Source organism: Prorops nasuta, unplaced genomic scaffold, assembly GCF_024137725.1.
Source record: "Prorops nasuta isolate Cenicafe-Biocafe unplaced genomic scaffold, Cenicafe_Pnas_1.2 PNAS00022, whole genome shotgun sequence".
NCBI lineage: Eukaryota > Metazoa > Arthropoda > Insecta > Hymenoptera > Bethylidae > Prorops > Prorops nasuta.
This window is the reverse complement of record NW_027116819.1, coordinates 1,973,186-1,986,754: the sequence shown is the minus strand read 5'-3', so window position 1 is coordinate 1,986,754 and position 13,569 is coordinate 1,973,186. Positions and strand designations below refer to the sequence as shown.

Below are 13,569 nucleotides of genomic sequence, written 5' to 3'. Positions count from 1 at the left end.
CGAATACAACCGCATGCCCTTTGGACTGAAAAACGCGCCAGGTACATTTAAACGTTTAATGAACACCGTATTATCCGGACTCCAAGAAATCCAATGTTTCGTTTCCTTAGATGATATAGTAATAAACGCCCCTACTCTAATAGAACACAATAAAAGGCTGAAACAAGTGTTCATCCGACTGCGTGAAAATACTCTAAAGTTGCAACCGGAAAAATGCCGTTTCCTTCGCAAGGAAACTTGCTACCTGGGTCATGTAATTACAGACGAAGGCATCTCCCCAGACCCAACTAAAATAGAAGCTGTAAAAAATTTTCCAGCACCCAAAAGCGTAAAGGACGTGCAATCCTTTTTAGGCCTAGCAGGCTATTACCGAAGGTTCATTGACCATTTTGCTAACCTGTCGAAACCTATGACGAACCTATTAAAGAAAGGAGTGAAGTTCAACTGGACCTCCCTAGAACACTCATCATTTGAAAACCTAAAGGAAAGATTGACTACTGCACCACTTTTACAGTATCCAGACTTTCATCTTCCTTTCATTTTGACCACAGACGCCTCCAATACAGTGATGCCGATCTGCGGACGGACGGACACCCTACCATCCGTCCGCGGACTCATCAACACGTCCAGGGATGCCTGCATCCGTGACTCAACCCCACTCATGTTCCTACTCCCTAGTAACTCACACCATTGCAGGGATGCATAGGTGCCTCGGTTTGCGTCGCTGAAGTTCGATGAGCGTCGGTTGTCTGGGGTGCGAAAGAGAGCGGAATAATTTTCTCGGATCTCTCTGTCTCGAACCCGAACTGACTCGAACTGAACTTCGTTCAGCCGACGAGCTAGAATCCTTTTCGGTGGCAATTACAACTTTTCCTTTCGTAGATTCCGGTTCAATTACTGTAAAAAAGTTTCGTATGATGATAAAGAAATGTTAAATTTGTTTTATTGTATTATTAAATAATAAATAAAAACAAAATATTAATACATTGGAATATAATAATGTACAATCTTAATTCCCACACCTCTTTATAAGCAATTAAAGTGTTTATTTATTTCTCCATTAATAATAATCATTAAATTAATCATTTATTTTAAAAAGCAATCTTAGAATGTATACAAATCTTAAACAAAATTAAAAAAAAAAAAATATCCAATAAGACTCGAACCCGCGACAATCTGCGTTGCGAGCAGATACTTAGCCACCTGTGCTACACAACTTTTCGACATTTCTTGTATAAACGGACAATGTAAACGGAGGTTCTCGTGAAATGATACTTATCGTATTTCTTTCTTCAAAATAGTTTTAAAGCTGAAATCGTATGCAGAGTTATAATTGCATAATATATATATATGAGGCCGAATAGAAATTATGCAAATTAAAAATATTCGAATCTCAGAAAATCAATTTCAACATTATTTTCGAAGATGTTAATGCAAACGCTATTCAGCATTATGAAGCATGAAATATAATAAACGTCTATTTTCAGAAAAAAAATAACAGTCATAAAATGACTTCATTACTATGATAAAAGGGTATACGTGAAATGACGTTAATTTTTTAACGGAAACATCGTATGTTTTTACAAAAGAATATATATATTGTAACGTTGCGTTCTCGCAACGTTACTATAGCTGCCATCTAGCGCTTTGCTAATCTCAAGCGCTAGATAGGCGGGTCGCGTACGAACTAGGGAGTTATCAACCGATAAGTATTGATCTAGGATCGATAACTTGTCGGCTCCCTAGTGCCGCGCGATGGGTGTAGCGGGGCAGCGGCGGGACAGGCGCAGGGCCTTACCTGCTCCCGCGGACTGCCCCGACACACGTAGTTTAGATGTCTAAGGTGACACTTGGTGCGATAGATTCCCCGCCGCCGATAAAATTTCGCGACCAAAGCCACAGCCGCTACATATAGCATCATACCCAGTGATAGTGCAGCGACTGCAGCCCGGCCGCGAAACCATACCGGACAGCGGAGACTATCCACCCTTCGGGCCAGTGTCCAGGGCGAAAGAGAGAGAGAGGCGAGAGCGGGAACGAGAGAGAGAGAGCGAGAACGGGAGAGAAAGAGAGAGAGCAGAGAGAGAAAGAAGAGAGCCAGCCCTAGAAAGCTGAAGTAAGGGTGATTATTCGTTTTGTATTACAGTCCTGTGACGTCCCGGGGTGTGCTAGGGCTTTAGGGCTCGTAGCACCGAACGGTTTCGTAGGGAACCGCTGGCCCGGCTCACCTGTCAAGGGTAAGCGGGCAACTTAGCGGAGTGGTCATTCCGTCGGACTTGTACATCGCGTCAGTGTGTGTGAAAGAGCGACTTAATAAAATTGTTCGCGATTACATCGACTCCGCGTGAGTTTGACCGTTGACAGGGACGTTCCCTTCAGTCATTTCAAGGCCGCGGACTTTGTATAGTTATCGTGAGGACTCGCGACCTTAGGCGTCCGATAGTAAACAATCCGGGTCGGTGTTGTGTTTAAGTACGCGGGAACGGAGCGAGTGCGGGTAACCGTCGCGGGACGCGCACGCGCGGGAGGAGGAACTTATCCGCGTAGCGTCGAGTAGTAGTTAGCCTAGGGATCCGCCGGTGGCGCGCGAGTACCGCGCGACTCGGTGGGGCCGCCGCGAACGCCAACTAGTGGCTCGAGCGCGAGGCTAGCTAGTACGTCATCGGGACTTCAGCCGCGTTCGCACCACTTAGGCCGCGTCCACACGTAGGACCCAGCGTAACTCCCCACTACCGTGTAACGCGAAACGGATCTTGTATTGATTATTGAGATTGTAATAAAGAGAGTTTTACCGAGATTAGCGAGTTATCATATTAGCACCCCATCTCCGATAGCCGCGTACGGGAGTTAGAACCCCCTCTGTATAAACAAATATTCGGGTATTACCAAAAGTACATCGAAGGCGCCCGGGTCTAGTAGGAAGTCGCCTATTGGGACGCGAACACGATCGGTGAGGGATCACTCCTCCCTCCCCTTCTATACTATCCACAAGGATAGCCAGTAGCGTCACAATATTTAATGATGATTACACATTTCGTGGATAAAGACCAGCGTAATGAAAACCATTTGTGAAGGAGGAACCTATTAAATTTTTGACTTAAAAATAGTGATTTTAAAAACATAGTATATAGCATTTAATCGGGGCCACGTATTATTTACGAATATCAGCTGTTTTTCTTAGAAAGCAAATGTTCTAGGTATTCAAATGTATGAGTATAACAAGGATAGAGATACGAAATAATAACACGAGTTTTTATAAATAGCAAAAGCAAATTTTCTTATTAAAAGGATAGCGTTCCCCCTTATTGTATTTAGAGATTACATGGTAGGGAGATAGCTCGTCTTCGCTACGAATATCCGCACAAAGAGGAAAAAGCAATAACGCTCTAAATATGAATAATTATAATGAATTCATCAAGAAATAATTATTATACAACTTGAAAACTACCATCAGCTCATTCTGAATATTCAGGAGTTGCTACAATTATATGTGCATAAAATTTATTTCATTTGCACTGAAATATTATATAAAATCTAGTAGCAATTGTGTGTATTTATGACTCGTATTACAATTATAAAAATTTGGAGCATTATCGTGCTCTCCTCTTTGTGCGGATATTCGTAGCGAAGACTGTTGTTTTCTCCCTCGCACGCATTCTCCTAATAGATAAAGAGGCACCGCATTCCTTTTAATAAGTACCTGCGCTTTCGAAATTTAGAAAAACTCGTGTTATGATTTCATAGCGCTATCCTTGTTGGACTGATGTACATTTAGATTAATAGGACATCGCCTTTTCGAAAGTAACAGCTGATTTCCGTAAATAATGCCTCACGGAATAAGTCGAAACTTATTTTTACTTATTTTTACACACAAAGCTCTTGCAAATGCAATAGCTTATGTTTAAGAAAAATTGACATTTTTATTATCCAAATAAATAAAATCTTTAACTTTTTTATTTTTCGTACCTGCTCTGTTTCCTTATAGCGGCGAGAAGATTCCTGCATATAAAGTGTAAGGGTGGATAGGATAACATTTTTATTATTTTTTTTTCTTTTTTTTTTGTGAGGTTAAAATGCATTTACGCACACCAACGAGTAAACTTCCTTCGAATTAACGATAGGATTTTAGTTCGTTGGTAGTGTGGGACTCATGGTCCCCAGGAATTGCCCTTGCACCGATTTTTTCGATGCCCGCTCAAACTCCCTGGATCTTTAAGACCTAAATTCTACCCACTAAACAATCCTCTGACTCTACAGACATTATTTACATCAATTATAATTTTTAACGCTTTGCAAAGTAGTCGGTAAAGGAACCAACTATAAATGACACAATATGTTAGAGCTTTGCAAAGTAGTCGATGAAAATACCGACTATACAATGTTTCAATTTTAGCTTTGCAAAGTAGTCGGTGAAAGCTCCGACTATTAATCTTTTTTTATTTTAGCTTTGCAAAGTAGTCGATTAAAGCACCGACTATTACTATTTATATTCCAGCTTTGCAAAGTAGTCGGTCAAGGCACCGACTAAAAATATTTATATTTAAGCTTTGCAAAGTAGTCGGTGAAAGTATCGACTTAATGTTTGTATACAAGCTTTGCAAAGTAGTCGTTTAACAAACGACTTGCTATTATAATTATTTATTCTAAATCTATGTCAGTGTCATCGCTATTATCTTAACTATAAACATTTAAGCTGCTTCCTGCTGTAATAGAATGCCTTACATTTAATTGGGTTTTCTAAATGCTGTTCTGTCACAGTCATTGAAAGCGATGTTTCATTTTTGGATCTAAGTGCATACTTTATTACGCAAATTGCATTTACTGTTTCACGCGATAGTTTATTGCGTTTCTTATTTTTATTATCGGGAATTATGGAAAAGCATTTTTCTGCTTCCGCGTTTGAATGAGGAAGAGACCTCACAATATTTAATAACAAACGCAATTGTGGATATTTTATTTCTTTTCTTTCTGATAATTTAGAACATATCGCCATCCACATATTGTCAAATGGTAACTTAGACCAATATTGCTTTACTTCGGAGCTTTCTGTTGAATAAAGAGAAGTCTATTCGTTTTTAATTAATTCTTTGTCAAAATTGCCTAATCTACGACATATTTCCAGCAATTTCCAAGTACTGGCTTCTCGATCCTCGGTAAATAATGCTTCTTCTGCTTTAAAAATATTCAAATTTTCTAAAAATCTATCGAAAATAGGAAAGCGGTCTCGAATTTCCTCGCTAGCTTTTAGCAAAAACGACAAACAATTTTGACGAATTAATTGTACTTCTCTTTCATCAAGCTTCTCCTCTATCAATTGATTTTCTAAATAATCAGCACACTCAAGGCCGATATCAACTGATTCTAGAGGTAGCTGGTTTTCAATTGCTGAAAAATTTAAATTTCTTAAATATTGAGGAACTAATTCCTCTTTTAATAGTGGAGGCCTTAAAAACTTTTGCAAGAAAAAGGTCAGAAATTGCAAAGAATGTTGTTGAACTAGGTATACTTTAGTTTCACTAGCTTGAAAAAAAGCATTAAATGAATTAAATTTTTTCATAATATTATTCAAAAACAATAAATAAGCTTTGGTTTCGCTATTTTCCATTGTTCGAAGCAATTCCTCTGCTTGACTTATTTTTTCTGAAAATTGTTCTAATAAGAAACTATGAAATACATCCCATACTTCTAACAAACGTTCTATACATTTCTGACGTGAAAGCCAACGTGTTTCTCTGTACTTTATTAATATTTTATTTTCGTTTGTAAACGCTTGTTGGAAATTTTTAAAAATAGCGGTTCTTTTAGGGCTTCCACTTATAAAAGAAACCACTTTTTTTATAAAGTTTCCGCATTCCGTTGGTAAAGTTTTACGAGCATTAACAGCTACCAGTGCAGAGGAATGACAAATACATGGAATTGTTACCAATCGTGGAAATTTTTGTACTAATCTGGTTTGGAAAGAATCATGTTTCCAACCATTACCGAAGCATTGTCACAACTTAATCCGATAATCTGAGCTACAGGTATTTCTTTTTTAATTAATTCTGAACTAAATGAATTAAATATTTTCTGAGCAGAACAATCGCTCGCGTCTAAGTTAATTAACTGAAGTAATTCAGTATGTACGCGTAAAGATCTATTGTCCACGTATCGTGTAAGCAATGTCATTTTTTTTTCGTTTGTAATGTCTGAAGTTTCATCTTCAAACACGGAAAACTTATTGTTTTTTAATTTATTTGTTATCCGTTTTGTCTCATACGGACATAAAACATTATTAATAATATTTTTCAATTTAGTTCTCCCTAAAGACATTGATTGAAGAACATTTGGTTCCTTAACAATCTCTTTAAATATCGTCAATAGCTCTGCACTGTAAACAAACGGAATGTTGTGCTCTACGAAAAAGGTAGCTAACTTGATTTCAGCTACTTTAACTTTGTCACTGAAATCAAGCTACTCATCTCTAGAAGTACCAGGATTTGTAATATCCTCGTCTTCTGCAGTATCTATTTCCTTCATTTTCATTAGATGATTTAAGGATTCAGAGTGCCGTAAAATTTGTGATCGACCGCAAGCATAAGATTTATTGCAAGCAACGCAAAAATACTTGTAATCATCATTCGGAACTCTCTTCACCCAAATCTTCCAAGATGGATAATCGTCATACCATTGCAATTGAAATTTTTTTGCTTTTCGGTTTGATGATTTTTCCTTTGAAGCCACCTTATTATTATTTTTATTATAATGAAAATTATTGTACTCACACAAGATGTAATATTTCCTTGTTAATAATCCTTAGCAGGGAGTATCGCTTTTCACAAAAAACTACCACCACACTCACACACACTGGAAAACACGTGAAAATGATTATTCACTGTTTATGAATAAAATTCACACAAAAAAAGCGCGAAATACGCTAAAAAAATTACGCGAACTTTTACACTTTTATTGCGGTATTTAATTTAAGTCGTTCAAAGAAAGCGGTTGAAAGCGACTGAACGAGGTAAACATTTGTTTACTTCGAGGCGCTATACGTGTTTACATTTTGTGGCGACAGATTTATTACCTTTATTATTTGATGATCTAGTTTAACTCTTTCCAATACACCTTACATATGGAATTGGTGAGAAACTATACCAATTTTAATACGATAATATTGTTAGTCAGGTTGCTTTTATAGGTAGCTGTCAAAGTGGAGCTTCAGTTCTCATGGATCAACTGGCTCATCTATTTGGAGCGTGAGTACTCTTACTTTTCTTAGTGTATATTATTCAATTTATTAAACTTTAAAATACATTAATAAAAGTGTTATATTACTATTAAATTTGAAAAATAGAAAAGGTCATAAAGTTTAAAATTTTTGCATAATATACACAACACAAATATTAATAATTAAATTAACAATTTAAATACATATTTAATTTATTACTAATATTTATGTTTCAGAATGTCGAGCAACGAATCGGCGGCTGAAAGTAAGTAAACCTTTTTCATCGTCCTGGAAATTTTATATTTTCAGACTTTTCTTATTTAATTAAATTAATATGTTTATTTCAGATAAAATTCAAGATGTCATAGCCAGTGTGGCGGAGGTTGGCCCCACCACCAACCAGCGAATTGCTGCGTTGGAGGACCTGGTGAGGAGGTTGGTGGAGCACCAGGGGCAGTAGTAGCTAATTTACGTCTGTCTCCTATACCAACGACTGATCTCACAACCCGATATCTTAATCGACATCACAATGACTCTACAATTGGTAACTCTGGCAATTGGGAAAGGTGGCATAATCTCGACAAATTCTGGTCTTATGATCTAGGGACTATTCACTGCTTAATTATACTAGAGTCTTCTTCATCTAATGATCTACTAAGGTAAATCCTCACTCTCCATTCTAACTCTAAATTTAAATTTATGACAATCGCAATTATGATAAACAAGGAATGCTCTTGACTTAATCATGCATGTAATCTCTCTCACTCCCCCCCCCCTTTCATTTACTAGTTGTCCACTTTCGACTTTGCCTTTAATAACTCTAATTGGAGGCTCCTTCATTACATCCTTTTGTGGTCAATTGGTTTAGAAACCTAAATTTCTTCCTTGCTTCTCACTCCTGAGCCTCTTATGCTTATACAATCCTTTTAAAATACTCTTACCTATGTCACTCTCTGAATCTTAGATCAATTGCTTAATAGAATAAATAATATTGACTATCTTCCCTGTATACTTGGATTAAATAGCGCTCAAATCCCTCAAGAGATAATCCCCTAAATCAAATTGTCTGCCAAACATCCTACTATAATCTCCCTCTCATACTTTATACTCTTACACTCTATTCTTTAATTACTCATTCTATTCCTTTCTTTCTTTGCAGATTCTATAATTGGCTACATAACCTCCTTTGAGACTAGCCTCTTTTAGGGACACTAAAAGACAAGCTTAGTCTATAACAGCCTCTTAGCTACTTGATCGATCGTACAGTGCTTTGTTAACCAGGGAAACAATTTACTCTAACCAACTCTGAATCTCACAACTTTCGACCTGACCCTCTTTGAATTAGACAGTATTGCTTCTATACTCCTTGGTTTCCTACTTTTTAATTGGATCACTCTTGACATCATCAAAGCACTCATCTAACAATCTCTAAAGGTAAATCTCCATCTTTTCTAAATTAAAAGGGGTGAGACTGGTGGAAGTGCAGGTATGAGGTACAGGAACTTCCCTTGAAGGAATCTCGCACACTCCTCCCATTAAATTTACTAGTTGTTCACTCTTTACTTAAATTCATCTAGCCGACATCTAATAGTTTGAACTGCAATAACCCGAGGCCCCTACATAGCATCCCTTTTGTGGTTAATTATCTGGATTTTTTACTATCTTCCTTCCCTACTCATTGCTTTTCACTCATGAGCCCCTCACACTTATGCTATCCTTCTAAAAGTACTCTCATTTATGTCTTTCTTCAAATCTTAGCTCTTCATACTTTTCATTACCTCAAATTAAGTAGAAAACCTATATCCTCAAATACTTTACAGAATATATTAATTTACTATCTTCCCTGTATTTTATTGACCAAATAGCGTTTAATTCCCCTGCGATACAATTCCTAGAACAATTCACTGCTAACAACTTACTATAGTCTCCCCCTCACCTTTAAAAAAAAAAAAAAAACTTTTATTTTTTATACCTTATTCTATAAACACTCATTTTATTCTTTTTTTTACAGCTTTACAGTCTGGTTACATAACTCTCTCTGAGACTAGCCTCTTTTAGGAATACTAAAAGACAAGCTTAATTTACACCAGTCTCTTGATCGATCTTAAAATACATCACGATCCGAACAAAAAAGTTTCTATTACAACTTTGAGGTCTTTGGAAAATGCTAACTCTGATTTATACTAGGCCATACTAATCATAGAACTACAGTAGTGTAAATCTACAAGGTCCACAAAATCCCACTCTTCCTAGACTATCACCAGTACAATCTGCCCAGGTAAAATCTCAATTTATTTTATTTTATTTTACTATCTATCTATTAAAAAAAAAAAAATAGGAGCGCCTATTAATTAATAATGCAATCATCCCCCCCTATTCTTACTCGATTGCTCAATAGGAAATAATTCATGCATAATTATTTGCCAAAAATCCCTTAATTTGCTATTTTACTAGCTTACTAGCTATAACTCAAATTTCATCTTCCTGCCCCACCCCCTTAAAAAAAAAGAAAGAAAAGAGTTTTGTAGACTCTTATAATTGCTTTCCTCAAAATATATATATATGATTAAACTTCTATTTAAATTTTCGATTTGCAAATTTTTCCTTAAATTCATGTTGCAGAATATCAACTTATTCACTAACTTAGGAGTCAAAATTACACCGTCCATCTATCGTCGTGTATTGCGAACAATTTGCGAATATATTTGTACACCTGATAAGGAAATGAGTAATAATTACCCACGAAACAATCATTTGTTAAACTTAATGAGCAATATTCCCAATAAAAGGAATAAGAGGAATGGTAAAAGGAGGAGATATAATAAACTTAAGGTCTCCATTGTAAACACAGCCAACAACTCCCCTACCACCTCCTTTAGTCATACTGCTGCTGGACCCTCTAATAGACCAGTGATTGCTAATCTCTCTACTAATAGTGGTATCAAGGATTTGGGGCCCTCAACACACAGTTCATCCACCAAAGTGGCGGACCATCAAGCCCTACCACAACAGGCTGGAAGTGATAAACTATCAAACACTATAAATTCTTCACAGACCCCACTTCAGCCAACTGATTCGGTTGCCTCAGTGTTGGTGTGCAGTGATCTGGGGAATGTTATGGAGAATGAAAACGAAAAGAGGGATACACCCTGGACCTCTTCAGGACATACTACTGTTGGCTCACCAGCTGAAATAACTAAGAAATGTCTGTCCTCTGATTCTGCCAAACCTTGTGCCTCCAATTCTCTTATTGCCAACCCAATATCGACCTTATCTCAGTCTTCCCAATTAACTGATCTACTGGTCAATGCTGATATGAGAGTGATTACCAGAGGGAGTAGGGGTGAAGGAAATAGGGATGACACTTTAAATAATTCATCTCCACCTAGTACTCCTCCTCTTACCATCCGGATATCTTCCTCCCAGGATAACTTACCATCGGGTAATTCAAACAATAACTTACCTCATTTTCTTATCACCTACTGATAACCTCTCTCCAAATCTTAAACCATACATACGCTTTCCAGATATCAGTCGGTCACAGATTCCGTCCTATATTACCGACACTACCCCTGTCGTACCTAGGGATCACCCTGCCAGTGATGGTAGAAACGAGTCAGTCGGTTTTAGCGTTTTACCAACCAATTTAAATAATATTACCATAAGAGAAGCGCAACCCTCTAATAGCTCTACTTATCAACTACAAAGATCTGAGGGTATAATCAATTCTGAAGACTTAAGTCTTTCACAATTGAATCAATTACGGATCTTTAAGAAAAAACTGTTTTCTATGAAGAAAAAGATTTTCTCCCTCTTAGATGGCCCTAAAGTCACCACCTATCAGGACTATTACCGACTAGTTATCAGAACGTATAATATTATCTTTGGCTACTGCCCCTTAGACACACTGAGGAAATTTAATCACGAATGTGTTGAGTCCTTCAGGCAGACGGTAAATTATGTTACAATTAAACTTATTCCCAAAGGAGCCTACCTACTTCCTGTTAACCTGACTACCTGGTCCATTATAGCCTGCACACCACCTGCCAATGTTGTTATTCACACCCTGTTAAACTCCAATTACATAAACATCTCTGGCCCAAATCTTAGGATATTTTCCAGAAATAATATTAATGACATGCTAAATTACTGGCAGTTTATTTGGCATCATACATTCTCCACAGAAATAACTGATCCGCAAATTTCACATCTCTCCACTCTCATACCAAATCTGAACAATTGGTTCTACAGAACCCACGGTCTTCTCTCCCCTAGTATCTGTCTCTTTCTATTGTCACCTTTCCCACCTATCAGAGCCTGCAATTGTACAAATTCCTCTTCTAGACCTACTTGGGAACACATAATCTTCACTTGCCCCAAGTGGAAACACTTTAACATCACCTCCTTATCTCCTAATAGCCTACATCTCCTTATGATATCCATACTGAAAACTGAAGAATCCTGGCTACTCCTCGATACACTTTTACAAAAAATATTTACTTTTTTCTAGTTCGTTACATGGTTTGCTCTCCTCTGCCTGGGGGAATTGGAGTTTCTCTCCTTACTTTCTAAATCTTATCTGTGAATTTGTTCATTGTTATAAATAATCTTGTTATGCGATAAAATATGTACTCCCGAGAAACATTCTCTAAGAAGACTCCAAATTCTGACTGCTAGATGCTCACAATGTCAAACTACTTGAAATTTATCATCACTCCTAACAGCAATGAAAAGCAGGCTCCTGTACAAAATAACTTGACTCCTTCTGCTGTTAATCCTAGTCCTAATCCCTGCTCTGACATTGAACTTATTAACTATAATGCAAACCGCTCTAATAAAGTCAGAATTCGCAGCCTCCTTAAAAAGAAGAGGTCCACTGGTTCTAATAGAAATAAAAATCTCTTCAATCCACTCTTTGAACTAGCTAATATTCTTACTGACCCAACACTTAGTCAGATACCATTAGAGAACATCAAAACTACTATCAACAAGCAGAATCAAACCATTGTCAACATTACTGAAATCAATCTGGAACAACGGGACCTCTAAATAATAAACTGGAACTTGTCTTTGGCACGACCAATCAGTTCTCCTACAGTCTTTTTGATGACTATAAGATCAGGCAAAATCTTATCAACTTCAGCACTTCCGTTACCCTAAAAAGAATACCTTTTGAAATTAAAGATAGTCAAATTATTGACAACATTAATCCCTTACTACCAAATTTCGGCTTCTCCGAACAACAAGTAACTGAGCTCAAAACTCTAAATTCCTTTAACATAGTAAGAGACCTGAATTTCTCACTTAATGGCAAGCCTAGCTCTAATACCCTACCTAAGAACATCAAAATGATTGTGGATAAGGCTGATGGACGTTTCAAGATTTACACCTTTAATGTTAGGGTCAGGATTCTGAAAACAATGAACAATATTAAAAAGTCTAAAACTAAAATTGCTGGAACCAAGGATGGAGTATTACGAATACTTCAAATAAATTTAAACACTTGTTCCAAAGCTCAAGCCATTATGGAGCAATATATTTTTGAGAAAAGCTGTGATATCGTTCTAATCACCGAACAAGCCAGAAACATCACCTTAAACAATTGGATTGCTAGTACGCTTAACAATTGTGCAATCCTTCTGGTCTCTCAGCGTGTCCCTCCCATCCTTAGTTCATTTGCGACTGATGGATTCTGTGTTTATGAACTCCCTTTACTCTGGATTGTTAGTACTTATATCACTCCAAACTGTAATCTCACTTATTTCCAAGCATACCTAGATAAATTATCTGATTTTCTATATAAGACAAATAAGCCTGTCTTAATTGGTGGAGACTTTAACTCTCACTCTTACGCATGGGGCTCTAATAAGGAAAACAGAAGAGGCTGTTTATTAAAAGACTTTTTCCTCAAACACGATCTAATTCTCTGTAATCAAGGCTCCTCACCGACTTACCAAAGATTCAACGCTGAATCAATCTTGGATCTTACTCTGATCTCTTGTAGACTCTTGGATAGAATAAAAAATTGGTCAGTGAGTAGGGACTATTCCGGTAGCGATCATAATTATATACTTTTCGATCTTCTCACTGAAGATGCCTCTGTAGCGTTTTAGTATAATCAGGAGAATAAATATCTTCCCAAGAATATTCCGTTTGCAAACGTTTTATTTTCACTTCCCTTCACAATTACAAAATCGGACTTCGAATCTGAAGAGTTAGGTGTCTGGACCAGTTGTCCAATTAGTAACACCTGTACAAAAGAGAGAGAGTGTGGGAGGGATTGCTATTTATAAAGGGTTGAACATTATTGCAAGGCAGTCATATACATATATACATTGTGTTAGTGCATGTGCACCGGC

General features: G+C 37.1%; 2 protein-coding genes across 2 annotated transcripts in view; one reads left to right on the top strand and one right to left on the bottom strand.

Annotated features, from left to right (window-relative positions):
- Window positions 1-883: 883 nt before the first annotated feature.
- The window catches only part of nclb (no child left behind), a 288,007-nt gene continuing 275,321 nt past the window's right edge, over window positions 884-13,569 (bottom strand). The window contains exon 12 of the mRNA XM_066740055.1: window positions 884-897. The gene's annotated coding sequence lies outside the window, so the exon portion shown is untranslated. The remainder of the gene's footprint in view (window positions 898-13,569) is intronic.
- LOC136781476 (uncharacterized) lies at window positions 12,559-13,323 on the top strand. Its single transcript, XM_066740385.1, has one exon. The coding sequence runs from the start codon at window positions 12,559-12,561 to the stop codon at window positions 13,321-13,323; it is 765 nt and encodes a 254-aa protein (XP_066596482.1).

Coding starts and splice junctions, on each gene's coding strand:
- LOC136781476 (XM_066740385.1), top strand. CDS start 12,559: ATGATTGTGGATAAGGCTGATGGACGTTTCAAGATTTACACCTTTAAT.